Below are 25,853 nucleotides of genomic sequence, written 5' to 3'. Positions count from 1 at the left end.
CCGTGCCTCCTTGGATTTCAGGGAATTTGTCGATCTTTGGGACTTGGTGCGTTAGGAAAAGCAGGTTTTGTTCAGATCCCAGAGCCTGGATCTCTTCCGTCCGCTTCCAGCCTCGCTCCCCGCTTCCACCCCGACAGCTGCCAAGGTTCAATGGGGGCTTCGCGTCCCTTGAGCACCCCTGTCCCCTCAGGGTCGCCTTTGCAAACCCACCAAGACTCCCTCCACAGCTAAATCGCAGCCAGCCTGTCCCCAGAGCTGGGACACCCCCAACACCCCCATTAGAAACCTCCGGTTTGGGGGTGCTCTCCTGGGGCCTGGACCCTCACAGCCTGTATGTGCTGGGGCCTGAGCGGTGGGACCCCACTGGCTTGAGGGGGGGTGCTGGGGGGACAAAACTCCCCTGTGAGGCCTGGGGGGGGGGGTGGCAGGTGTCAGCTTGTCCCTCTTTCAGGGTGGGGCACAGCCCCCGAGGTGCGGGCGGGGGTGCGCCCGTTGCCCCCGGGGGGATGCCGGGGGGGTGCCGGACCGGGCGCATCCCCATGGCGGGGGGTACGGCCGGGGCCGCAGCCGCCCCCCTTCACTCCTCGACGGCTCCGGCCGTCCCGTCCCGTCCCGTCCCGTCCCGTCCCGTCCCGTCCCGTCCCGTCCCGCCGCTCCTCCCGGCAGCGGCGGGGCAAAGTCCGTCCCAAAGGCACCGATAAGGGCCGGACCGGGGCGGGGGCGCGGGGACCGGAGGAGAGGCCTTGCCGCGCTGATTTGCATAAGGTATATTGCCTAATGGTGGCGGTCATGGCTCGGTAGAGGGGCGGCCCGCGGCCCGCAGCAGCCCGCCGGCCGGGGCGGAGCGGCAGGCGGCCGGAGGGCGGGCGGGAGGCCCGGGCCGAGCCCGGGAGGATGGTGTCCCAGCTGAGCGCCCTGCAACGGGAGCTCCTGGGAGCCCTGCTCAGCTCCGGAGCCACCAAGGAAGGTTTGATCCGCGCCTTAGAGGACATGGTGCCCGCCGCCGGTTTCGGCGTCAAGCTGGAGAGCCTGCCGCTCTCCCCCGGCGGGCCGCCCGACGGCAAGGCCGCCTTCCCGCCGCTGGCCAACGGGCACGGCAAGGGCAAGCTCTCCGGCGACGAGGGCTCGGAGGACGGCGACGATTTCGACACGCCGCAAATCCTCCGCGAGCTGCAGGCGCTCAACACGGAGGAGGCCGTGGAGCAGCGGGCCGAGGTGGACAGGATGATCAGGTACCGCCGGGGACCGGCACCGGGACCGGGATGGCGACGGGGCGCAACCGCGCAGCGCGTCGGGGACCGTCCGCAGCGGCTCGGTCCGACGGCCCCGGCCCCGAGCGCCCTGCCCGGTGCTGGCGGGTCCCGGGGCTCCCTGCCCGCCCCGTGGTTAGTCCCGGTGCTCCCTGCCCGGTGCTGGTGGGTCCCGGGGCTCCCTCAGCCCCGCGGTTAATCCCGGTCCTGCGGGTCCCGGTGCTCTCTCAGCCCCGTGGTTAGTCCCTGTCCGGTGCTGGCGGGTTCCGGTGCTCCCTGCCCGCCCCGTGGTTAATCCCGGTCCTCCGTGCCCGGTGCTCCCTGCCCGGTGCTGGCGGATCCCGGTGCTCCCCGCCCGCCCCGTGGTTAATCCCGGTGGCGGGTCTCGGTGCTCCCCAGCTCGGCGGGCTGAGAGCCCGCTGCGGAGGGGAACGGGCAAGGGAGAGGGGCCGGGGCCGGGGCAGGGCGGGCCGGAGCCCCCCGGCCGCGTCCTCCCGCCCCGTCGGGTGCTGCCGGCCCGCCCGTCGCGGCGGGGCCGGGGGGTGCCGGGGGTGCCGGGGCCGCGGAGGCTCGGACGGGCCGCCGGCTCCGTCCCTCCGCGCCGGGAGATAAAACATAAACTGCAACACGTGGAGCCCGGGGCGTTATTAATTTATTTCTATAAATCATCAACAGAAAGATACACAAAGGGCCGCGATTAGGGCGAGCGGAGCGGCGGGTTATTCATTGCCGAGGTTGTAAAGCGGCCGGGGAGGGGGGAAGGAGGAAAACCCCCCAAAAGGCTGCGGGCTGGGCTCCTGCCTCTGCCGGGGCTGCGGCTCCTGGCCGAGCCGGGCCGGTCCCGGCCGTGCCGCGCTGCCGGGAACGGGGCCGCCGTCGGGGCGCGGCGGAGCAGCCCGGTCCCCTCCTGCCCCGGGCCCGTCGGGGCGCGGGATGGTACCGGCTCCCCTCCGTACCCCGGGGCAGGCACCGGGAGGAGCGTGGCTCCCCGGTGTAAGCGGTGGGGAGCCCCGTGGGAACATCCCTGCGGGCAGCGGGGGCGTCTTTGCGTGTGTGTGCCCCCCCCCCCCCCCCCCCCCGCCTTGCACTGCAGCTGATGCCCCCGGTGCCTGCCTGCACCCTCTGCCAGCCCACAGAGCCCCGGGGGCAGCCCCGGCTCCTGCCCCCCACAGCCCCGGTGCCTCGGCCGTGGCGTGCTGGGGCCCGGGTGGGGATGGGGGCACCGCCGTGGTCGGTGTGATGGGCGCAGGCTGAGCTCCAGGCCCGTCCCGGTACTGGCAGGACAGATGGTGCCTTTTTGGGGGACGGGGCTGGGCAGCAGCACCTGTGCTGGGACTCGGCTGGGACACACCGGGTGCTAAGGCAGCTCTGAGACCATCACAGGCCTTTTCTGCTGGGTTCTCACCCTTTCTGCGTAGCACCACACCCTGCACCTCTGGGTGCTCCCTCCTGTCCCCAGTCCCCCCCTCTTGCTGGTGGCATACGTCCCCGGGGGTGCCTGGGGTGGCAGCGGGGGTGCGGAGGAGGCTCAGCCCCGGGATCGCTGCGCTCCCACAGGTGTTTCCGTGCAAAGTTTGCCTTCGGTGCAAACAAGAGCAGGCACATGTCCCTGAGGAGCCTTTGCAAAGGGCTCGTGTTTGCTCTAAGAGAGGCCTTTGTACTTGGAGAGGGAGACGGGAACCATTTATTGCAGCCACGCACGGGGGCTAAACCCCCTCGGCTCCCGCTGCCCCGCCGGCAGCGCCCTGAGCCCAGGGCCGGCTCGGTCTCGGGCTGTGCCTGTGTCTCTGGGGGTGCTCAGCCCCGTGGCTCTTTTTGTGTGGGCACAGGCCAGAGTTGCCCATCACGGTGGTCCCGAGTGGTTCGCCCCAGCCACGGCCCCTCGGCAAGCGGCACCTTCACTTGGGCTCATGGCCCGGTGGCACACAGAGCCCAACGCTGGGGCGAGATGCCCCACGGGTCCCTCCCTGCCCCATCGGGGCTCACCCAGACCCCGCTTGGGCAAATAATATCTCCCAGGAGCACCCAGATCCCACGGGGATGGCAGAAAAGCCACTCGCCCTCAGGGAACAGGCTGGAGATGCCCCAAAGCTGCTCGGAAAGGTGTGGGGAGCAGCGGGCACGACACCTCCCCGCACTGATTCCCTGCGTGCAGAGGCAGATGCAGATTAGATAGATCACTTCGGTAGGGAGCCGGGTTTATAATCCATCTGGATAAATTCTTGGCATATTTTTCCGAGGATGTGGAGCGTATTTACCTGTTTTCAAGGCTGACAAAGGGGGTGAGTGGGTCTGGGAATCCCTGCTTTGCCCCCCACCTCCATGTGAGGCTGAGGTGGGAAATGCCTCTTTCTCGGTCAGTGTTGGCGAATGGGATTTGTTTTTAATTTTGTGCAAGAAAAAACCACCTTTCCTTGATTTCAGTTGAGAAGGACCGCGGAACCAGGCCTATAAACTGTTTTTTCCAGTATTACAAAGCACTCCTGGGTTGGGTCGGGGTTTTTTTTGCATGTAAAGTCCTGGTGAAGATTGGACAATTAATGTTTTTTTTAATTTTGGTGACAGAAGCAAAAAAAAATGGGCTTGTGTTGAATCAAAAGGTTTTTCTCTCTGGCTTTTTAGGTTAACCAAAAAAGAAAAAAAACCAAAAGGCCAAACAAACACTCAAAGGTTTCATTTTGGGTCAAGTCCAAACATTTTGTTTAACATGAAACAAAATGTTTGGGTTGGTTTCAGGTTGTTTAACCCTTTTGAATACGGTCAAGTTGATTTGTAAAGAAAAATCACTGTTCAGAAATTAAGAGCCGAATAATTGTTTTGAAAGCGTAAGTGTGAAACACGCTGGAAATAGGAAGGTGAAGCCTTTCTTAAAATAATAAAATGGAGGAAAACTCCTGTTATTTTTTCCTAATTCTTAGGTATTTTTTCCAGCCAAAATGCTGCCAAATTTTATTTAAATTCAGAAATCACATCTATAACCCCCAAGTCATTTGTTCGACATTTTAAAAGTGTGCTCTGTTGCACTGGCTCACGATTTAGCTCTGGGAAAGCGATGCCTTTGGCTTAGTTATGAACCAAACTGCTATTAGAAATGGTAATGAGCTCTGTTCCATTAACTTATTATTAATCAGTAATTAGTGGGATCAGGTAGGTGACATGAACTGCTCATGACAAAAGTCCATGTGAGCCCCTCAGCTCGGGCACGGCGAGGCGCGACGGCCGGCGGGCTTTGCCCTGGGGAAGGAGCGTGCGGAGGGGAGCTGCGGTGGAAGGACCTTGGCTTTGCATCCTTCTTGTTGGCTTCTGGGGCAGCACGAAGACCGAGACCCCCCAAACCCCGCAGCTGTCCCCGTCGGCACCAGACGGGCAGCGAGCACCCAGCAGAGAAGTGCCCCCGCTGGCACCTGTGTTTGCCGTGGGACTGCCGCACGGTGCCACGCGTTTTGGGGACAGGAGCTGGTTTTTCTGCTTGCACCGTGCGTAACCCAGGCTGGGGGCCGGGCTGCTGGGAAAACTGGAGCCGCTGTGTCCGTGTGCCCGCACATACACGCAGCAACACGGGTCTGCAGTGCCACGCGACCGTCGGTGTGTAGAGGACACCACATATACGGCGGGGTTCCCCTGCCCGGAGGATGCAGGACTGGGCACAGGGACGTCGTGTCCTTCCTGGGGTGCGACAAATCCCCCACTGCCGTCAGCGGGCTGGCCCTGGTCGGGTACTTTTCCTTTGGATCCAACCAGCTTTGTTTTCATGCTGCATTCAGGACAAAAAGTAAGAAATCTACTCGTTGTTTTTTGTTTTTTTTTTTCCCCTTGACAAGTTGAAGGATCCAAAATAAGTAATGAATTGGGAAAGCAGTCGGACGGTTATTCCAAGCGCAGTGTTAGAGTATCGCATTATTTGAGTGCATGACTGTGACCAGGTTCAGGCTCCACACCGATTTTTCAGTGTTAAAGCACTTCCTTTTAGTCCAGCGTCCTCCTGTAGTGCAGAACAAACTCAGGGGTCTTGGATACAGTGAAGGCGTGTTGGCCTGTTCCTCTGCCGTTGCGTTGTGATTTCATTAGAGCTGAAGAACGCAGACAGCATTTTGATTTTTGGCTGTAATTTTATTTGTGCCCTAGATTGGTGTCAGCTACCCCAAGGACACCAAAGTAATGCGGATTTAGGAAAGAGTAATTTTACACCTGCATCCTGCAGGAGGCAAATTCAAGTGTTTAAATATATTCAAGAATGACTTAAAATTATTGGAGGGGTTGGTTTTGGTTTCGCGTTCGGGGACTGGCTTGGCTTTGCGTGCCTGGTTTCACCTTCGCTTCTCAGCCTTTCGCGTATGGCCCATGTGTGTGCTCCGCTGTTGTGGGAGTGTGGAAGTGGGGTAATTTTTAAATGAATATTGAGATTTTTAGATAATTGTCCCGTCGGGAATGGAAGGGAGAAGATAAAGCAGCAAGCGCAGTGGGTGGGGTTTGGTGGCCGTGCAGGGGGTCCCTGCCAGCCGGTGACAAGCCCAGGGGACACAGTGTGGGTGCCACATCTGGGAGCAGGAGCAGGAAAAACATCCTTGGCGTCTCCAAATGAGAGGTTTCTCTTTGGAGAACTTTCCATATGGGCTTCCCGTACCCGTGTGTGTGTGTGCGTGGATCCACTGTGGGTGCAAGAAATTGCAGTGACCACAATAACGGCAGCAGTTCATGGATGGGCTGCATTTAGAAGAGAAGAGAATAGAAAAAAATTTCTCCTTGAAGGATCTGGAGGTGCTTTACCAGCATTAATGGGGCCTCGATGTGCCCCGTCAGGACTTTTTACTTCTTTTTACTTCTCCCTCCCTGAGTGACGAGCCTGGTGGGCGTCCCCAGGGTGGCCATGGCACCCCCGATCCCCCGTCCCGCCAGCCCCTGCCTCCCGGGGGCAGGACGGGGCTGTTTTGGGGGGCTGGGATGGCAGTTGGGGAAGGATGGATGCTCAAGGGATCTTGTGTCCTTCTGAAACAGGTTTCACAATGATAATAATGGGTTTCCATCATGGGAAGAAGCGAGTATCAGGGTGCTTTTCCCCCACTGGAGACATTAACCCTTCGTTTCCCTCCCCCTCCAGCGAGGACCCGTGGCGGGCGGCGAAGATGATCAAGGGGTACATGCAGCAGCACAACATCCCGCAGCGGGAGGTGGTGGATGTCACCGGCCTCAACCAGTCGCACCTCTCCCAGCACCTCAACAAGGGCACCCCCATGAAGACGCAGAAGAGAGCTGCCCTCTACACGTGGTACGTCCGCAAGCAGCGGGAGATCCTCCGGCGTAAGTACCCGCGTCAGCGCTTGCCCTTCGGGGCTGGCAGGGGGGGAGAGGGGGTTCCCGCGTCCCCGTCCTGCCTGTGGGTATCCGCAACACCCAGAGCTGGGTGAGGAGGGTGAGGAGCAGCCCCCTGCCCTCTTCCCTGGCAGAGCTCCCTGGACTCAGGCTGCCCAGCATCTTCCCCAAAACAGTTTTACAAGTAAAATGGATTTAAGGCACAGGAAAACCGGGCGAGAGCCCCTCTGGGTCACAGGAACACTGTGTGAGTTCCCCCAAATCTGTGCACAACAGCTGAGTATCTGTATATTTATATTCATTAGAGCTGGGAAAGCAATTAATGATTACACATGACTAGATGCCTTTCCCACCTCTGAATCACAGAATTACAGAATCACAGAATCATCAAGGTTGGAAAAGACCTTGAGGATCATCTAGTCCAACCATTAACCTCACACTGACAGTTCTCTGCCCCCTTTTCCCCTCTGTTTTTTAAGACTGCTCATTTTCTGCAACTACTTGCAAAAAAAGTAAAGAAAGAGAAAATAAAAACCCTGCAAATTGCTCCTACCTGTAGCACAGTTTGGGGGCAGCCCGTGCTATTTAAAAAGCAGATGATTTTGACCAAGCACACAGCCTATTGCTTTTGTGTACCTCTCCCACCCACCCCGGCCCCGGGTTGGTCCCATATTGCTCCAAGCAGCCCCATTTTCGGCCGAGGTGCAGGTTGGGGCACTGACACCCCCCTTAAAAGGGCTCTGCCTCCCTCCTCCAAAAGGATGCAATATCCAGCAGACGGGAAGTGCAGAAGAGGGTTTAGCACCGAATACCATTGCTTTGAAAACACACCTTGAGACGTTAGAGCAAACAGAGCCTGCTCCAGCCTTGCCCTGCGTTTCCCCCCTTGTCACAGGGGGAAGAGCCATTATAAAAAGAGGGAGAATTCCCCTGCAAAACTGAGAATAATAAAACCCTCCCATTAATCTCCCTTTACTGCCGCGGTGACAAGTGCCGGCTCTGAGGCGGGCCGCCGGGGAAGGTCACCCCTGGTTCCTGCTCACCCCCGGGCACAGGGCCAGTGTCCCACCGCGCTGGGACGGGAGCGGGAGCCAGAGGGGAGCTCTGAGCAAGCAGAGGGACCCTCTCAGGGGGCTTTGCAGTTGTCCTGCCTGGCTCCTAGCTTGCAAAAATCCTCCCGAAATGAGTGCGTGCTGGCGCAGAGACCCTGCCCATGAATATGCATGTGCTGCACATGCCTCCCCATTAAACACCATCCCGAGGGATGGTAATAACTCCCCCACCAGCATGCAAGGCTGGCTCCTTCCCCGGGGTGGGTTACAGGGAGCACCCAGCTTGCTCCAAAGGGCTGTGGGCTTGGGGTGCTGCGGGAGGGGACACGGGGGGGGGGGGGGGGCCACCTCCGCGCGGGACGGTGACTCTGAGCAGCGGCTATAGGCCAGCTCACGTCTGCTCCTTTCTCTTTCAGAGTTCAACCAGACAGTCCAGGGTTGTGGAAATATGACAGACAAAAGCAGTCAGGATCAGCTGCTGTTTCTCTTTCCAGAGTTCAATCAGCAGAACCAAGGGGCTGCCCAGCTCGACGACGCCTGCTCCGAAACCCCCAGCAAGAAGATGCGTCGCAATCGGTTCAAGTGGGGGCCGGCCTCCCAGCAAATCTTGTACCAAGCCTACGACCGCCAAAAGAACCCCAGCAAGGAGGAGCGCGAGGCTCTGGTGGAGGAGTGCAACAGGTAATGGCTGCCCCATGTTGTCTTTCTTCCAAAAACTGCGTGCGATGCCGGGATCCCGGCTCGTAGCCCCAGCTGCCGGCTCGTGGCATGGCTTTGCTGAGCTGCCTGGCCTCTTTTTGCCTTGTTTTCCCCATCTGAGTGATGTCTGGGGCTGAGCGAGCTCCACGCTGGGGTGGAGATGCTGCAGGGATGCCGTGGGGATGTCACAGGGCTGCCACGGAGATGCCACAGGGATGCTGCAGCATTACAGCAATGTCAGAGGGAGGGGGGATGGCTTTTACAGCACGGATGTAGTTGGAAAAAGCAGGCAGGCTTTTAGGAAGGGCTTAAACACCCTCAAATTCGCCTGCCCTCCTGAGGGCCCCTGCCCAGCGGCACTGGCGGAGGCCCCCCCCCAGCAGCACCCTTGTTCCAACGTGTCCCCTTGCACGCACAGGGCCGAGTGTCTGCAGCGAGGGGTGTCTCCCTCCAAGGCGCACGGGCTCGGCTCCAATCTGGTGACGGAGGTCCGCGTCTACAACTGGTTTGCCAACCGGCGGAAGGAGGAGGCTTTCCGCCAGAAGCTGGCCATGGACGCCTACAGCTCGGGCCAGCCCCCCCACAGCATGAACCTGCTGCTGTCCCACGGCTCCCCCCACCACAACCAGCCCAGCGCTTCGCCTCCCAGTAAAATGCCAGGTAAGCCCTCGCTGAGGGTGCTCGCGCGGTGGCGTTGGAGCAGTTGCGGCACTGGCTCCCGTTTTTGCTGGGGAAAGAGGTGCTGAGCCCTCAGAGCTGTGCACAGGCAGCCTCGAGGCGGGGAAGGTGGTCACCCCAGTCCCTGCCGCAGCTTTGAGGGGTGCTGGTGGTGTGGAGAGGAGCAAGCGCTGTTGCTGTGGTGTTATGGCCAGGCGAGCCACGTGGCCAGGGCTGGATTTCCATCCTGCCATGGATAAATGGGCATTTGCTGGGTTGGTTTAATTCTCTGGAGTCCTCACGCGGGCTGGGCGGGGAGGTGGGCTGCTCCGCGCCTGACGTATCAGTGCTGGGGCCTTGGGATACAGCCCACTGGTGAGCATTGGTTTTGGGGTGGGGAGTGCACAGGCAATGCTGCGACGACTGTAGGAAGACGTGGCAGCGTGTCCTGGCCTCGCTGCAGGGCTGGAGCTGGCCCGGGCTGGGGTGCACGGTGCTGCACCATCCCCATGCCAGAGCGGAGGGAGGAGGATGAAGAAAGCTGCTCAGGGGGTGCAGGGCTCACCCCAACCTCCACCTCTCCACACCGCGCTCCAGCCCCGTTGTGCATAGTGAGGAGTCAGCTGGGGAGAGAAGACCCGCCGAAAACTCCTGGGGGGATTTAAGCAGGAGATAACGGGGCTGCACGCCCTGGGAGGCTAATCAGGGCAGACGGGGAGGGGGTGCGGCATGGGCTGAGAGGCATTGTTGGGAGAACAATCCCCATTGTCCTCTACCTGCCCTCTGCAGCCAACGCAACGGCCCCCGGCAAGCAGGAGCGGGTGCTCGGTGGTGGGGAGTCAGCGAGGGGGCTGCGCCCCAACCGCCCCTCGTCCCCCCTCGGCCATGGCGCCGGCACCGGCACAGCCCGGCCAGGGAGGCTAAAACCAGCCGTCACTTGGAAATGACCCTGCCTGGCTCGTTACACACACCCAGCTCATTACAAAGGCAAATTAAAAGAAACTCGTGTGGTGGAGAGTCCCCGCGGGAAGGGCACGGCGCCTGGGGAGAGGAGGCTGAGAGCTGGGGACAGTGCCAGTCCATGGCTGGGCACCAGTCCTTGGGCGTTAGAAAGCGAGGGCAGCCCCAAAAAGGGGTACCCGGGGGGATGCACCAGCCCCAGGTCGGTGTGCAGGATCCCCCCCAGCTCCCACCCACAGGAGGGACAGGCAGCATCCCACCCACCCCTGGGTACCGCTCTCCCCACAGGGCCCGCCGGCGGTGACCAAAATGTGACCCTGCCCCAGGAATGCCCCGCACAATGGCGGGGACGGGGAGGACGTTTGCCCTCCTGTCACCGGCTGATTGCTTACAAGGTGCCCTACAAGCACATTGTCAGCAAAATCAGCTGTTTTCAGTGTCGGCCGGCGGGCTTTACAATACCCCACCAGCATGCAGCCCCGCGTTGTCATGGCGTTGTCCCCCCCGTGCATGCTTAATTGTCAATTAAGCTGGGGCTTTGAACGAACCCCGCTGCCTTTGATGTGCCCCCGTCCTGCCAGCGCGCATGCAGGCACCCCACGAGAGCCTTTGTTTTCTTCTATTAGAGGATGGCAATTACTGTAACCGCGGGCATTTATCTCGGGGCTGGAGGGCCGTTAAGCCCCAACCTTTATTTTCCCGTCGGAGCGGTGGCCAGCAGGAGCCGGCTGTGGCTATAGGGCCGATGACAGCCCATTTGGAGGGGCTTTTGAGCAGGGCAGGAGTGATGGCCGCGGCGGCGGCGAAGGGCCCCTCCGGAGGGGTCAGGAGGGCTTGGCCGCGGGAATTTGTTGGCGGTCGGTGCTTGTATCCATCTGAGGAGGAGGAGACGGGCACAGCGAGGGCCACCATGGGGTTTTAGGGCTGGTTTGGGGGCAATGGGCAGGGATGGAGCTCAGCCATCAGGGTCGCTTGGGTCAAGCCAGGTCTGGCAGCTTAGCAGCTCCCAAAACATCGCTGCTTAAACCTTCTCCGAGAGATTTTGGGGATGCGCTGCCTCGGCGGGGCGCGGGGCAGTGCTGAGGGGCCGGCCCCGCTGCCTGGCTGACCCCATCCCGGACTGGCCATGCTGGGATTTGAACTGCCCTTGCACTGCGTGCGGCGGCGTCTGGAGCCCTCAATGCCTTAACAGCTTAATGACAGCGCTGGGACGCTGCCCGCGTCCTGCCCCCGTCCCCCCATGACATCCTCCGGCAGGAAACGATGGGGCTGGCGGCGTGGGGCAGCTGCAATACTGCTGCCGTGCCCGCAGACAAAGAGGGATCGCCTGCTCCTCAGGACATCAGTGGGGTCTTGCGAAAGGGTGCAATGATGGCCGGGCAGGGATAAGAGCTGTAAAAGTCAAACATCCTCCCAACCTTTTCTTGGGGACCCATCTGTCAAGCCTCAAGCTGTGGTTTTTAACTATTTGGAGGTAAATACTTAAAGCCTACCTATCTCAGAGGCTTCTCTCAGACTCTGGACTTTTCCCTTCCTACGGTGTATTATCAGGGATCTTGGTTCCCTGTTTGATTTGAAGGTCACTCGGGGCTTTATCTCGGTGCCGTGCCGTAGACTCTGGCTTATGCCATTTTTATCTTCAAGAGCCCCGAAGAAGACAATCAGCGCATTGATGAGATTAGGTGACGCGCCGCCCCGCTCGCCAGCCCCCCCGCCTCCCGCCCTGCATACAAAGGGTCAGCCGGCGCCCGGCAGACCCCGCAGAGCCCCGTCCCCCCGGCCGGGGGTCGCAACATCGCCTCCAGCCCATCCCAGGGGGTCCTGCACCAAAAGGTGGTCGAGGCGTCCGTCCATCTGTCCGGCAGTACCTACGCTGCAATGTCAGAGTATCAGAGCAATAATCATGTATATAAGCACACATATATATGAATGTACATTATTTATATATATTTTTAGGTATCTCTATAGATGTAGATAACAAACTTAAAAATAACTCAGTACCACCCCTGAGATTCTTCCTAAACCCAAAGGGCAATTTAAGTGTTTTAACTTTTTCTTAAAGAAGCGCCTGTCAATAAACCCTCGGTCCAGAGGTACTTCAGTTTATGTCTGGATCCTACACGTTGCTCCTCGGGGTACGTGCTGGTTCTGATTGCGGACCCGGTGCCAGTGGTTGTAATATTTTACTGTTGGGCGCATTGTGGGGCTCGGTGGGTGCAGTGCACTGTTAGGAGCTTTTCCTGGTTTTATGGGGGGTAATTAGGACTTTATGACAGCAGCGAAATGGGAGGGTCCAGTCCCCATAAACAGGTTTATAATGGATATAAACTATGCACCTCTGTAACTTAGCAAGATTAACACTTTAGGGACAATTTGAGTGGCAGCCTAAAAATCGGAGCTGCCCTTGGCGCCGCCTGGACCTGCCTTTGGGAGGGTGAAAAGGTCCCGTCACCGACCCCGCTGCTTCCATCACCGGGATGCAGCATCGCCGAGTCCAGCGTGACCCCAAAAGTGACACTTTGCCTTTCTTGCCCCACTGCCAGGCTCCTGGTCCACAGCCACAGCTGCATCCCCGCGGGTCAGGGCAGGGCCACAGCTGAATCCCCGCCACCGCCAGAGTGATCGGGGACCAGGCGTGTAGCACGGATGGGTGTGTTTTGGGGTTGGGCATCGTCGGTGATTTGTGGGGTGTTTGTGGAGCTCCGGGCTAAAGGGGTGAGCGGCGGGCACTGCTGCCAGAGGAGGTTGGGATGTGCCATGTGTTGTGCAGGAAATACACTTAGAAGTACAGTGGTTGTTTTTTTTTTTTTACAAAAAAGTACAATTTAATCATATCAGTATGATTTAAAGCAGAGGAGAACCAAGCTGCTTCATTGCTTTTGCCTGCCAAAGACACAAGACTGGTGCGCACCTAGAAAATGGTACAAGCCTGCGATGAAAACAGCAAAGATATCAATTGCTGCCCTAAACCCCCCCTATTGCTCTCCCCACCCCAAAATCTGCGTTGAGGGGAGCTGGGACTGGCTGGAGAAAGCCGTGTGTGCACAGGACCCCCTGCACCCTGGGGGTTGTGGGGTCTGGGGGCTGTCACGCTGCCCAGCCCCATCGGCTGAAACACAGGGTTAAGGCTCCGGGAGCTGGACCCCGCGGCTTGTCTGGAAACATGGGAAAGCAGTAAAACATTTCACGGGCTGTGCAGCTCAGGGGCCACACAATAGCCAGGTCCCATAAACAGACTTTTATATTATGGCTGTAGCTCCAGTAAAAAAAAAAAAGCATTAAAGAGGGCAGGCTCCACAGCCAGGCCCGTTCCCGGTGATCCCCATCCAGGCTCCTCTCTTGGGTGGCTGCAGGGAGAGGCTGAGGAGGAATAAATCTCTTTGCACGGGGGCTGCTTCCAGCTGTGGAGGTGCAGGAGAGTGGCGGGAGAACAGTCGCGTCAGGCTTCAGTGGCCATCTGAGCCCCTGCTCATAAACCCCAGAGCACCGAGAGCCCCCGGCTCGCTCCGGGAGCAAACCTTCATGTCCCCGTGCAAACCACCAGAGCCGTCCTCACGTATTCACCCCGGCCGGTGGGGTCGTGGCGGGGGGTCCCATGGCAGGGGTGAGCGGCTGTGCTGCCGGGGGACGGCTGGTTCCCGGGGCTTGGCACCCCCTGTGATGGCAGAGCGTGCTGGGGAGGGTTTGCCAGGGAGGGTTTGCCAAGGAGGCCCAGGCCCAGGTTCCCTGCCCTGCGGCAGCGCGCTGCGTCCCGGCGCCGTGCTGGGGGCTGGTGAGGTGGCTGGGGAGTGGTAGCGTGCACTTGGGCATGGCCTGGGAAAAAGCCTGAAAGTGGCTGTCACCCAGGTAGATGCTTTGGGCCAGGCTGGGCTGGAGCTCGCCGTGTTTGCTGGGAGCAGGATGCTGGGAGGAGAGGTACCCGCCGTCATCGGGGAGCTCTATGTGTTATAGCTGTGACAACAGCAGCAGCAATAATGCCTTGTGCTGCTTTCCCAATGTTAATGATCTCATCTGCCCGAATCCAACCCAACTCTGAGGGCATATAAATAAAAATAATATCCACCCCATTCTAGGAATGGGAAAAACCCAAGCCAGGATAGTTGGTGGCTTCCTAAAAGTCTGCACGGTAGTCATGGCAGAAGCTTTCACCTTGCCCATCAAGTGGTTTCTGGGCAAACCCAGGTGCTCATGGGATTTGGGGATGCAGGAGACCCCCACCAGCGCTGCCACCGGCCCCAGAGCCTGACCTTGCGCTACTCGGGAGAGTTAATCTTCATCAAGATGCGGAGTCTTCTTCGATTTTATCTAGAGACCCAAAATCTTGGTCACCAGACTATCTGAAAATCTCAGCATTGGTTATTGTTTCCCAAACAATAAAAGTTTCATCCTTGGGATTGCACAGAAAAGCTTGAAAATCAGCTTTTAACCTCTCATATGTCTTAAAGACAACTTCATGACTTTGGGTGTCTTGACTCATGAGTTACAAGTATCCTCAGTTGGGTATAGTGTGATTTGGGGCTTAAAATTGATTTTTTTTTCTTCTTGCTGAAAGCTTCACTGAACCCAAAAGAGATTGAAGATTGAGCAGAAACTCTGATTTTATTTCCAATAGGAGCCGCCTGTGCTCCTCGTCTATCTTTAAGATCGCGCTCAGAAGAAAGGGCTTTATTTTATCTCCCCTCCCATTGTTTAACCAGCGCTGCAGGATCTCAGACCGGCAGCGGCTGAAGCACACTCTGCGCGAGGCCGGGACCGCGGGGAAGAATGTGTGTGACAGTGCCCTGGTTGAGTAATGTTTACCCTGTTCACGGCAGGGACGTCCACTCGGACCGGCAAATATCCACCTGCCAGAGGACATTCTTTTATTATCAGGGATAAAAGGGGTTTGCTGGGAAATGATCAGGAACCAGACATCGCGGGGAGATTCCTATCTGTGGGACATGTTTAACCAGCTGATGGGGAAAATTCGGTGGTGATTAAAGAGTGACTTTGCCGTGGTTTTGGTGGAGGGCGCGGGTAGCCGCCTATGCTTTGGCAGATGCTTTTGGAGCTCATGGAAAGCTCCCAGACTCCAGTGATCATCATTTCTTTACTTTTTCTTGATTCAGAGATTTTTAGAGTAGGCCTTAGAGCATCCTTCGCCGAGCCAGCCTGCATCAGCTCTTCCTCTCGGGCACCTGGGAGAAGGAGATCCTGAAATCCCGGGAGCAAGATCCTTGACTTGGGTGGGTTTTGTAGCTGGGGGTGTCCGTGCTGTGCTGGGACAGCCAAGAAGCCACCAGCAACCTCCGCAGGCGGAACCTCTCCAGCGGATGGTCGTTTTAGGGAGCCGTCCCCAATAATGCCCCTGCACAGTGGCTGGGGGTCGTGGGTGGATGATGTTCTTGTGGTCTAAGTTGGGAGGGTGGGATTTTCCCCCGTGGTTTTCTTTCCCAGGAGAGCTGTGAGCTGTCTGTCTGTCCGTCAACCGCTTCCATCCCGGGGCAGTTCAGTGAGCCCAGCCGGGAGCACGGTGCCGGACTCCTCGTAATAAATGGCTTTTCGCCGTAGTCGTCAAGGCAGCCTCGTAAAAGACGCTTTTGTTTCCCGTGGGTTTTCCTCGGTTAATTATTTGTGATCTGTAGATGCCTTTCCATGACACATGGCTGATCATATGGTTATCAGTGCAGGGTGTCTTAGCCAAATTAAATATATTTATATAGAAGACCTGTGCTTGAGCCAGATTTCCCTCCTCGGCGGTGGTGGGCTGCGGTCTGATTTGGAGGTTTGTGTGTGTCTGGTCCTTCTGTCTTCCTGTGGTAATCTGTTAATCATACACTTGTCGAGAGGGAGTTGAGAGGGAACTCGGATGCAGAAAGGCCTGAGAAAAAAGTGAGAGGCGTCACTGTTCAGAGCTGGGCAGCGCTGGGCGGGCCGGGGGCCACAAGGAGCCGGGCGAGCCTCGCAGCGGGGAGAGCTGGAGGATGCAGAGTGGCTCCCCACAGCTCAGGGCCCCCAGGCCGGTGTCTGATGGGTGCAAACTGCGTAAATTAAAGCACAAGGGATGCAGATGGGTGTCCAGGCTGCTGTCCTGGGTTGGGCTCCCTTTCCACCCCGTGGTATCGGGGCCCATTGTGGGCACTCAGCACCCCTCACCATAAACTTCTCAATATAATTTCAGAAGATGGGGTCAGGGAGAAGCTGGGAAGCAGCACCGGAGGGAAGGGCACGTTGTTCAGTGCTGTCCCTCCCGTTTGTCGTTCAAGGGTGTCATTTAGGAGCTTGCACGTCTGTTTGCATCCTCATGCCACACACGCTGAGGAAGCCAGGGAGGGGCCGGGGAGATTTCCCATTTGCAGGGCCACTTTCAGAGGGGGTTGGCACGGTCTGGGTGCCCTCGCCGGGGTGCCCATGGGTGATGCCAATGCCTGATGGTGGGTTTTTTTTTGCAGGGGTCCGGTACAGCCAGGCGGCGAGCGGCGAGGCAGCATCCTCCGGGGCCATCAGCCACCACGGCGGCAGTGCCATGGTCACCACCAGCCAGGCGGTCCTGCAGCAGGTCTCCCCGGCCGGCTTGGACCCGGGCCACGGTTTGCTCTCGCCCGATGGTAAAATGGTGAGTACACCTGGCCTATTGTGGCGGCGGCGCTGATAAGATAAGAGGGTCCAGCGGGCAAAGCAAACACGCTTTCCCCGGGTTTCACACGCGGCCCGCGCTGAACAATGGGGCATTGTGGGGCCGGGGCCGCGGCGCGGGAGCGCGACTGTCCCCGCCGCCCACCTCAAAGGCGGCCCTCGGCCCCCGCGCTCCCCGGCGGGCAATGGCGTGTTTTCCGAGCGCGGCCCATAAATCTGACAGAGCCCCGCTCTGGTTTTTATTGATTGCATGCCTTGCGGATTGAATGTGCGCTGGGTGGATCACTGTTTGTTTTCTCCTGCCAATGACATGGGTATCGATAAAATGCTCATTCATTATTTTTTTCCCTACGCCCTTCCCAAGTTTGGAGTTTTGCTGGGGAAGCGTTTCTCTTGCATGCAGGGACCTCCTTGTCCCAGGGCATCACCCAGGGCATCTCACAGAGCTCCTGCCTCTCCCCCTCCCCTTCTACACGTGCTGGGGCTCTGCTGGGCAGAGCTGCAAACACCAGAGGTGGGACATCAGCAAAAAAAGTGGTTGTAAATGCAGGGCTGGGCTGGATTTCCAAAGCCTGAGCGCTCGGGCTGCTCCGTTCTGTGCATGCCTGGCTGGTGTGAAGCCCTTTGGAGGCACAGGGCGAGGAGGGGGTGTGGGGTCGGGGCAGGATGGGACAGGATGGGACGGGAGAGCACAGCCCTTCCTCGGAGCAGGCTGGCAGAGATTTGCATGCAGCCGCCGCTCTTCCGGGAGGAGGTTTTTCTGCTGAAAGCGAAAGTCAAACATGGCACTGGGCGGCGGGGCCAAGCTCGCTCTTCCCTGGTTTTCACTTCCATTTTCGGAGGGTTGGCCCTCTTGGGCTGTCGCGTGGGTCTCCTCGCAAAGCTGGGTGGCTGCGGAGGGGCTCGGCATCCCCTCCCTCAGCTATGGCACCGTTTAATTTTGCCTTTCTCTCTGCCTCTCTGGCTCGCGAGGGTCTCCATGCAGCCCCTCGGGCTCGGACGCTGACCCCGCAAAGCCAAGTGTTCCCCACCGAGCAGGAGGGGATATTGCAGAGTCCTCCCAGCACGCTCCCTCCACCCCGAACACGCCCATATCTCCCCAGGGGTGTGTTGAGCCTTATAACCCTGAGCCTCGAAGTCATAAAATGAATCAGGAATAAAGGTGGTGGCAGCAGGCACCGAGTGCCCAGGGCGGGGGTCCCCAAGGTCGGGGCGATGCAGAGCGCGGTGGCAGAGGCTGCCAGTACCCCCCTGCCAGCTCCTTCTGCGGGGGCCGTGACTGAGGGGCCCAGGGCACAGAGGGGACCCTCGGACGGGGCAGAGGTTGCTCGCAGTGGCCAGGCAGCACGGGAGGAAGCTGTGGGGAAATGCGGATCAAACTGGGAAAAGCAACTTGTTGAAGTGCAGCAAAAACCCTGCTGAGTTATCCCCACGGCACAGGCATTGCACAGCACCGTCTGGGACCGCGCAGGTCCTCAGCAGCGCGCGACTCTGCCAGCTTATCTCTGATCTTTAAGCAGGGCTAGCTAGTGCTTGCAAGTGATTTAATAAAAATATGCTGTAGGCTGTGGTTTCTAGTAAGTAAACATGTGCCTTTAATACCTCACATGAAATCAAAAGCTGCCAAGGAAGTTGCTGCATCTGAAGGCAATCGATTTTTTCAGGGAGGAGCGTTACTGAGGCCACAGAAAGCTTTGGACCTTCACTCTTTCATGCTCCAGCGTTGCCCTCAGCCGCGGTAGGGCCAGAGGGTCTGCCCCGAGGGTCCAGTGTCTGGAGGGTCTTTTTCAGTCGTGCAGTCTCCAGAGGATTTCTTTTGGGCACAGTACTTTGGGTCTAAGGCCCCGTGAAACGAGCCTGGGCTGCAGGCGAGTGGCGTGCACTTGCCGTGAGCTGTTTGACTTGTGCACCCGAGTGTGGCGTAACCTGGCCTTGAAGAGACTTTGAAAGTGGAAAATACCGGATCAGGAAATATGAGTCACTCCCGGGCTTTGGAATTTATTGATGGATTTGTTTCAATTGCAATGGGGCTATCTCCAACTCACATGTGCAAAATAAACAAGTTGCTGGGACTGGTGTCCCAGAAGTGTCACACAAAGAGCCGAAAGGACGGCTCTGAATTGGATCGAGGTTGCTCAGTGCAAGAGGTCTAATTAGAGGGATTAGGAGAATGTGCAGCAATTAAAGAAATCAGGCACTTAGCCCCCTGTTTGTCCCGGGGACCTCCAGGCCTCTCCGCACACTCCAGGTGCCTTTGTGCGTCTGATCCCTAAACAATGACCTGAAATCCCGGGAACTGGCCCTGGCTGTGTGTGCCCGGCCCATCTCACCAGTACCCTGCCCGTCTGCAAAAGTGATGACTAAGATCATCACCGTGAGGCCCTTTTTATCTGCTTTCTGTCTTTTTTTTTACTTCCTGAGTTTGTATTTCCCACTTTCCTCTACAACTGTGACAAGTTAATGAGTGTTGAGAGTCCTCAGCTGTCTCCGACAGCAGGAGCTTGGTCTTGGGGGACAAAACGTGCCAGGACAAAGGCTCGGGACGTGCTGTGTCCCAGCGTGGAGCTGGAAGCCAGTGCCAGCAAAGTCCTTCACTGCTGCTTCGGTGTTTATGACACGCTATCCAGGTGTCCCAGCCGGGGTCTGCAGCCCCGGGGCAGTGGGCACCATGTGCGCTGAACCGAAGGGGCAGCCCGCTTGCCTCTTGGGAGGGGGCTTTGCTGATCCTCCCCCCAAAATCAGCAGCAGGGGAGGGGGGCCAGGAGCACCCCCCGTGGCTGTGTCTCTGACGGTGGCTGTCCTGCCTTGCTCCTTGGCAGATCTCCGTTTCAGGGGGCGGGTTGCCCCCGGTGAGCACCCTGACCAACATCCACAGCTTGTCCCACCACAACCCGCAGCAGTCCCAGAACCTCATCATGACGCCGCTCTCGGGAGTCATGGCCATCGCACAGAGTAAGCGCATGCGCCCCGACCTCACCTCCGCGCCCCACGTGGACCCCCCCCCCGCCTCCTGCCACGGGGAGGGGGACGCGCTGCCCGCTTGCGCCGGCACCAACGTCCCCGTTCTGCTCTCTCCCTCCTCCCAGGTCTGAACACCTCGCAGGCGCAGAGCGTACCTGTTATCAACAGCGTTGCCGGCAGCTTGGCAGCTCTACAGCCGGTCCAGTTCTCCCAGCAGCTCCACAGCCCGCACCAGCAGCCGCTGATGCAGCAGTCGCCCAGCCATATGACGCAGCAGCCTTTTATGGCCACTGTGACTCAGCTGCAGAACTCGCACAGTAAGGGTCCGGGCGGTAGCTGCGAACAGAAGGGCCCAGAAAATGAGTTCAGATGGAAAATAAGCTTTTGCTCTCTTCCTGCTCTCCCCTGCCCAAGCTCGCGCCCTTGGTGGCCGCCTCTCTGCCATGGGGACTGGCCGGCGTGGGGCCGTGAGCGGGATGGATGCCGGTGTGGGATGGCCATGTCCCACCCCATCCTCTCCTTCCCCCACGCCACCTGCCGCGCCGCATCTCCTGTACCGCTCCGCTGCTGCCCCGCGGGGTGGATGCAGCCCCCCACCAGCATTTTGTACAAACTTTCTTCTTCCTTCCATGTTCTTATTGCTAAAACACGTGCTTTACCAAAGGCGGTGGCCAGGCCCTTTGCTCTCTTTGCAAAGCAAACACTTCCCTGGGGTGCCCTGAGGGGATCGGGCTTCATCCCTCAGGCTCATCCATCACCCCGGTCCCAGCCCAGAGGGGTTGCCGAGCTCCGGCATCTGGTCCTGCCACAGCCCTTCAATCCCCCCAGATTTCCCTGGGCAAGCTGCTGCCTGAGAAAGAGGTGGCTTAGAGGCAGGATTGGTTTCTTTCCATGGCTTGTTTTATCTCCTTTGCGTCCCCACCGCGCCCGTTCCTGTGCGGCATCCCTGCCGTAACGCAGCGCTCGGCTGCTCTGCCCCGGCACGAGGCCCATGGGTGGCTTTTCCCTGACGGCTGCTTGTCTCCCTCCTCTCCGCAGTGTATGCACACAAACAGGAGCCTCCCCAGTATTCCCACACCTCCCGCTTCCCCTCGGCGATGGTGGTGACGGACACCAGCAGCATCAGCACGCTGACCAATATGTCTTCCAGTAAGCAGGTAATGGCCAGGCAGACGTGGCCAAGGGTGCGCGGTTGGAGCGGGGGGGATGCAGAGATGGACCGGGGCTGTTTCCCCCCTGGAGATGGGGCTGGAGGAGGGTGTAGCAGAGCCACTGTGCTGTATCCACGTGGGCAGCTGAGGATGAGCCTCAGGGCGCTGAGAACCCCGTCCCAGACCCCTTGGGTCACCAAATAACCCGCTTGCAGATGGCAAGCATGATGGGGGTTTGGGTGATGTCTAACGCCCAGGCCATGCTCATCCCTGGGGCAACTTCATCAGAGCAGGAGCATCCTACTGGGGTACAAATTGGGCTGAGAAGGTCAGGGCCAAGCAGGCTCTGCTGCCTGTGTCCAGGGTGAATCAACCCTGGTTGGAGTCGAGCGGAAGAACTGGGCTCCGATGCGCCTCAACTTCCCCCAGCCCGTAAACCTTTATCACCTGCCCCGTGCTGGTACAGGTGTAAGGCAGGATTTATCCTGGTTCAAATCAGGTGTGTGAGGCCTTACTCAGACAATAGTCCCTTTCTAAAAGCCAGCTCTGGGGACTGTGGGAAATATGTGGCCCTTATTGATTGTTAGATAAATAAGAGAGCCTTGAACTTGCATTCAGATAAACTTTCTTACCGAGGTTTGACAGGGGAGAGGAAAAAAATGTCTGCAATGACCACAGAGTAAATACGGCATGGGATTGCTGTGAGACCCCCCCGTGGACGCTGACAGGGGGCAAAGGGGGCTGGAAAGCGGAGAAGGCAGGAGAGGGGCTGCCCGGGGGGGTTTGGGGTGCCTGGGAAAGGATGATGAACGCCACCGCCCCCGTCTCGGGTCGGGCTCCCGCGCTTTGTAGTGCTTGGGGTGACGATTTATCTGCGCCCGCGCATCTCGGTCCGGGAGGCGGTCAGGCACGGCCGCGCTCCTCGGGAGCACCATTTCCTCCGCGCGGCTTTATCGGCCCATCTGGTGTGCGCTCAGCCCGAACTCCCCCTGATTAATTGTGCTCTCCTGCTACGGGCTGCCTTTGATGCCGGGCTGGCTGAAAGGAGCCCTGGGCACACAGGAAATATCCCTGGCAGGGAGATAGTGCCCGGCCATCCCCACTGCCCAGCCGGGCGCTGCGATCAGCCTACCTTGACGCGGTGCTGCCCGGGGTGGTGGGGGCTCCCTTGGTTTTCCCCCTCCATCACGTTTTTGCACTTTAATTAGAGCAGGAGGAGGTCTCGTGGCTCAGGAGGGGGGAGATGGGGCTGGGACCCCATGGCTTCAGCGGCAGATGGATGTAAAATGCCAAAGGGGCACGCACCCGCCCTGTTAGCCCCCCATACATGATAAACAAGCCCTGGCTGGTCCTGCAAGTGCTGGGGGCAGGATCTGGCCCCTGTCCCCCCCAAACAGAGCGGGCACTGAGGTCACGTCCCGCCCAGCACAACCTCCCAGCCCCTGGGGCCTCTTTTCCTACCAACCATTTGATGTTCAGGCTAAAGCTGGAAAAATTTATCCTTGAACATTGATTTTTTGCTCAGTGGTCACCCGTTTCATTAGCAAGGGGTGATTGAAGTGCTACAAAGGCAGCATGGGGGCCCCATAAATGCTGCTCAACCCCCAAATGGCTCAAATAATTTTAGTGATTTGGGTTTCTGTCACTGACTGGGGCTAATCAGGGGCCATCCCTTGGCTCCTCCACGCTTTGCCTTGGCATAAGGCAGGCACTGCTGGGCACAAGGATGCCTGGCAGAGATGGGCTCCTCTGAGGTGGCCAGAAAGGACAGGAGGGTCACTCTGATCCCCAAGGAGTTGCAATTTTTGGAGGGCAGTTGGCTGGGCAAGGGCTGGGTGCTGCTGGTGAGACCGCATGGATAAACCCGGGGGGTGCACAGCCCACCTGAAACCTCAAAGCTGGGGGGGCCATGCTGCTGCTCCCTGAGCAACCCCCTCTTTGCAAGAGGAGAGGCATCCTTGTGCAAAGCAAAGCCTCCATCATTCCCCAGCAGCTCTTCTGCACCCTGCAGCCCCCGCATCAGGCCCTGCAAACCTGCTCCGTGGCGGAGCCCAGCTGCTCCCGGTCCTGCCGACGGGGATGGAGGCTGGAGAGATGTCCCCGGTCCCACCCCGGCTCCCCCCTCGCAGCCCAGTGCTGCAGATCACTTATCAGATGTTGTTATTTAGACCTGGAAGGGGCAAATACCTCCCGGTTCCTTTGACAACGCTTGAGGCCGAGCCACCATTTTTATTACGTTAGCAAACACCTGATAGCTGCGGCCCGTCCCTAATGACATGTCACGGGAGGCTCCTGGCGTCTCCTTATCTCTGCGTTACGATGTTTGCTGTGTGCTGCAGCCCACAAGGTCACCCATGGCTCCTGGCCCCCCACCCCACCGGTGACCGAGAGGACCCCAGGTGGGGGACCCACCCCGAGGGATGGAGAAGGGGCCGCTGTGGTGGGATGGATGCAGTGGCCAGTGCTGCTCTGCTCCTTCCCCGGAGGTGACAGCAATGCTGGGGGACAGCAATGAGTGTGGCCCCCGGCCCCGCTCCCACCCAGGCGCAAGCTGCTGTCCTCAGCCTCATGCCTGGCTGCTCTTGGCAGCCATGCTGAGCTGTGTGGCACCATGTCTGCAACAGCCTGGGCACAGACAGGCCCTTTTTTATTATTATTTTTGTGAGGAGGTGGCAATATCTGGCTCGGAAAGTATTTTCCCACTGTCTCCCCCTCAGAGGTGCTGGGGAGGGCTCGAGGCCAAGCAGGGCTTGTGTGGCACCACTAAGGTCCCAGGGTGGTGCAGGAGGTGATGCCTCCAAATGCTTTGCAATACCCCCGGAGAGCCCCCTGCAGTGCTGCCTTCACCTCCTGCCTGCCTGCCTGCCGGTCACTGTGCTGCTCTCTCCCTCCCCAGTGTCCCCTGCAAGCCTGGTGATGCTCCACACCTCGCTGCTTTTGCACATAGCAACGGGATCTTATTTTCCACACCATCCCACCGGTGACCCGCGCGCCGAGCCCAGGGAGTCGCCAGAGCGAAGCCCAGCGCCGCAGCGAGGAGCCCATCAACCCGAAACGGAGCCGGAGGCTCAAGACTCCCCGTCGCCCTTCGGCGCCCCGCCGGAGACGAGCCCAGATTCATGGGGTGCCCACCCGGGCCCGTGCCTCTCCTTCCATCCACGCAGTATTTCCAAGACATGTCTTGGGGATTTTTTTCTTAAGTATTTGCCTTTCAAGAGGCTGTTGGCTCTCCTGAGGAACTAGGAACAAGCTGTACTGGGAACTGACAGAAGGGGAAGATGGATAATATTTAAGTTATACTCCTCCACCCGACGGACTGAGAGGGTCTTGGGTCTGTTACTTGGCGTTTGGAAGGAGGAATTGCATGTGCTGTTGAACTGAGCCAATTAAACTGTAAATATAGGTACAGTGTGCTCCATCCTCACCCTTCCCCACTCTTATATATAGAGATTTATATAAAAGAAGTAAATTTTGTCCAATGGATGTAAACTACTGTAATTAAGTGCAATTCCCCCATCTGTATATATTGTTCCCAAACCTCTTCTCTCTCTCCCCTTATTTTTTTTTTTTTGGTAAAGGTCAGAGTTAAGGATGGTTTTGGTTTTGTATTTCTCTTCTTCCTTTAAATGAGTTAATTCCAAGAGCTGGGCCTCGGCAAGGACGCCGGGCAGGCAGGACCAGGCTCTGCTCTGCAGGAGAACAGGCACACGGTGACATCCCACGTGAGGGAGGGGCATGGGGCAAGCTGAGAGGAGCCCTGGCAGGACCTGGACGGTCCGAGTAGGGACAACTACCGCTATGGAGATCTCAAGGGACTCTTCTGCTTTTGGGGACTCTGGGGTGGGGTGGGGAAGCGCTCAGCAGCCAGGTCGACACATCCAGACCGCTGGGAAGTGTTTGGCATTGGCAGTTTTCAGCCTGTAGCATTTGCTGCTACAGGATGAGGTTGCAAGAAATTCTGGTGGCATCTTCCTCAAATGGGGTTCAGAGAGCGTCTCCCTTTTCTCCCCTCCTTGGGGTGCGGAAGGGACTGGGTGCCCAGTTACTGCTTCATCTCCTGCCCAGTAAACGGCCAGTACAGGTGGCTTATTAGCCATTAGCAGGTTGATGATAAGCCTTGTTGGCTCCACCCTTAACAATAAACAGGGTGCTCTCGTCCTCGTGGTGTCACCTCCGAGCTGCAGCTGGACGGTGGGTGCTGGGCTGTGATGTGAACGTGCTGGTCCGTGGTCCCTGCCGGCTGCCTGCCTTGTCTCGCCCGGCAGTGGCCCTCAGAGGAAAAGCTTCACAGCAAGATCTCCAGCTTGTGAACGAGCCCCCACCTCAGCAGTGAGGGCACATCCCAGCTGGGCACCCGCTGAGGACACTGGGCTCCACCCCCACCAGAGCCCTGAAGGAGTTTAGGTGCCCAAGTCCTACCTCCCAAAGCTGCGAAAGGCATCGTCTCCTCTCCCATGAGACACAAGCTCCTCCGTACCCGCGTCCCTTCAGAAACGGATCGAAAACTCCCCCCAGTTGTGCAAATTTTTGTTGAACTTTGCAGCGTGTGCCAACTGCTGAAAGTGATTCAGAGAGATGGAGAGCAGTCGAGCTGCCCATGGATGGATGACCACTGCTGAAAAAGAAAAACACTGGATGCTTGCTTTGGGACAAGAAAAGGTCTTTTGCTGTTTGTACAATGTCTCGTGCAGTGGGACCCCAACCCTCGCTGGGACTAACCAGAGTTGCCCTACGGTGAATAAGTCATCATGAATTGGAGACCAATATTCGGAATGACATTTAATTTAATGTATACCATAATTAAATACCATTTCTTCTGAACCGTTGCTGCCGTGTGGTCTGTAAGTTCGGCAGTCATCATCCGCTGTGGTTTGGCAGAGGTCGGCGCGGCAGGCAGGACACAGGCTGGTGGCAGTGGCGTGTCCCTTGAAATGCTGATGGAAGCTTCTACCAGCTGGAAAGTGGCGAGTCAAGTGTTTCATATGAAGCCCCAGGTATCAGCCAAAATTAGCAAGAGGCTCTAGGAGGTCGGGGGACCCGTGTCCTCACCCTCCTAATGATGCACTAATGATGTTGCTCTTAGTCCAGCACAGTTTATTCCTCATCCTCTGCTAACTTTAGCAGGCGAGTGTTAAGCAAACCAATTAGGGGCTGAGTGCCCAACACCGTGGGTCAGTAAAGCACGAGGGGGAGGCGGG

The 25,853-nt window shown here is 58.3% G+C and overlaps 1 protein-coding gene across 3 annotated transcripts; it reads left to right on the top strand.

Moving 5' to 3' along the window:
• The first annotated feature begins 757 nt into the window (after positions 1-757).
• Positions 758-25,476, top strand: HNF1B (HNF1 homeobox B). Of its 3 annotated transcripts, none has more exons than XM_074890275.1 (9): positions 758-1,232; positions 6,349-6,548; positions 8,029-8,293; positions 8,730-8,971; positions 16,360-16,523; positions 19,363-19,495; positions 19,630-19,821; positions 20,543-20,661; positions 23,552-25,476. In XM_074890275.1, exons 1-9 carry the CDS (start codon positions 895-897, stop codon positions 23,570-23,572), a joined length of 1,674 nt encoding a protein of 557 aa, XP_074746376.1. In that variant the 5' UTR covers positions 758-894; the 3' UTR covers positions 23,573-25,476. The 3 variants fall into 3 exon arrangements, with proteins under 3 accessions (XP_074746376.1, XP_074746377.1, XP_074746378.1); XM_074890276.1 differs by having other exon boundaries at positions 760-1,232; positions 8,107-8,293; XM_074890277.1 differs by lacking the exon at positions 758-1,232 and adding an exon at positions 4,739-5,022.
• Positions 25,477-25,853: the final 377 nt, after the last annotated feature.

Source organism: Strix uralensis, chromosome 20 (assembly GCF_047716275.1).
Source record: "Strix uralensis isolate ZFMK-TIS-50842 chromosome 20, bStrUra1, whole genome shotgun sequence".
Lineage (NCBI taxonomy): Eukaryota > Metazoa > Chordata > Aves > Strigiformes > Strigidae > Strix > Strix uralensis.
This window is presented reverse-complemented; position numbering and strand designations above follow the sequence as displayed.

Bases quoted from the DNA above. Each gene is read 5' to 3' on its own strand.
- HNF1B (XM_074890275.1), top strand. From the start codon at position 895: ATGGTGTCCCAGCTGAGCGCCCTGCAACGGGAGCTCCTGGGAGCCCTG. The intron at 6,549-8,028 runs GTAAGTACCCGC...TTTCTCTTTCAG, and splicing joins GCAGCGGGAGATCCTCCGGC to AGTTCAACCAGACAGTCCAG. The intron at 19,822-20,542 runs GTAAGGGTCCGG...TCCTCTCCGCAG, and splicing joins TCAGCTGCAGAACTCGCACA to TGTATGCACACAAACAGGAG.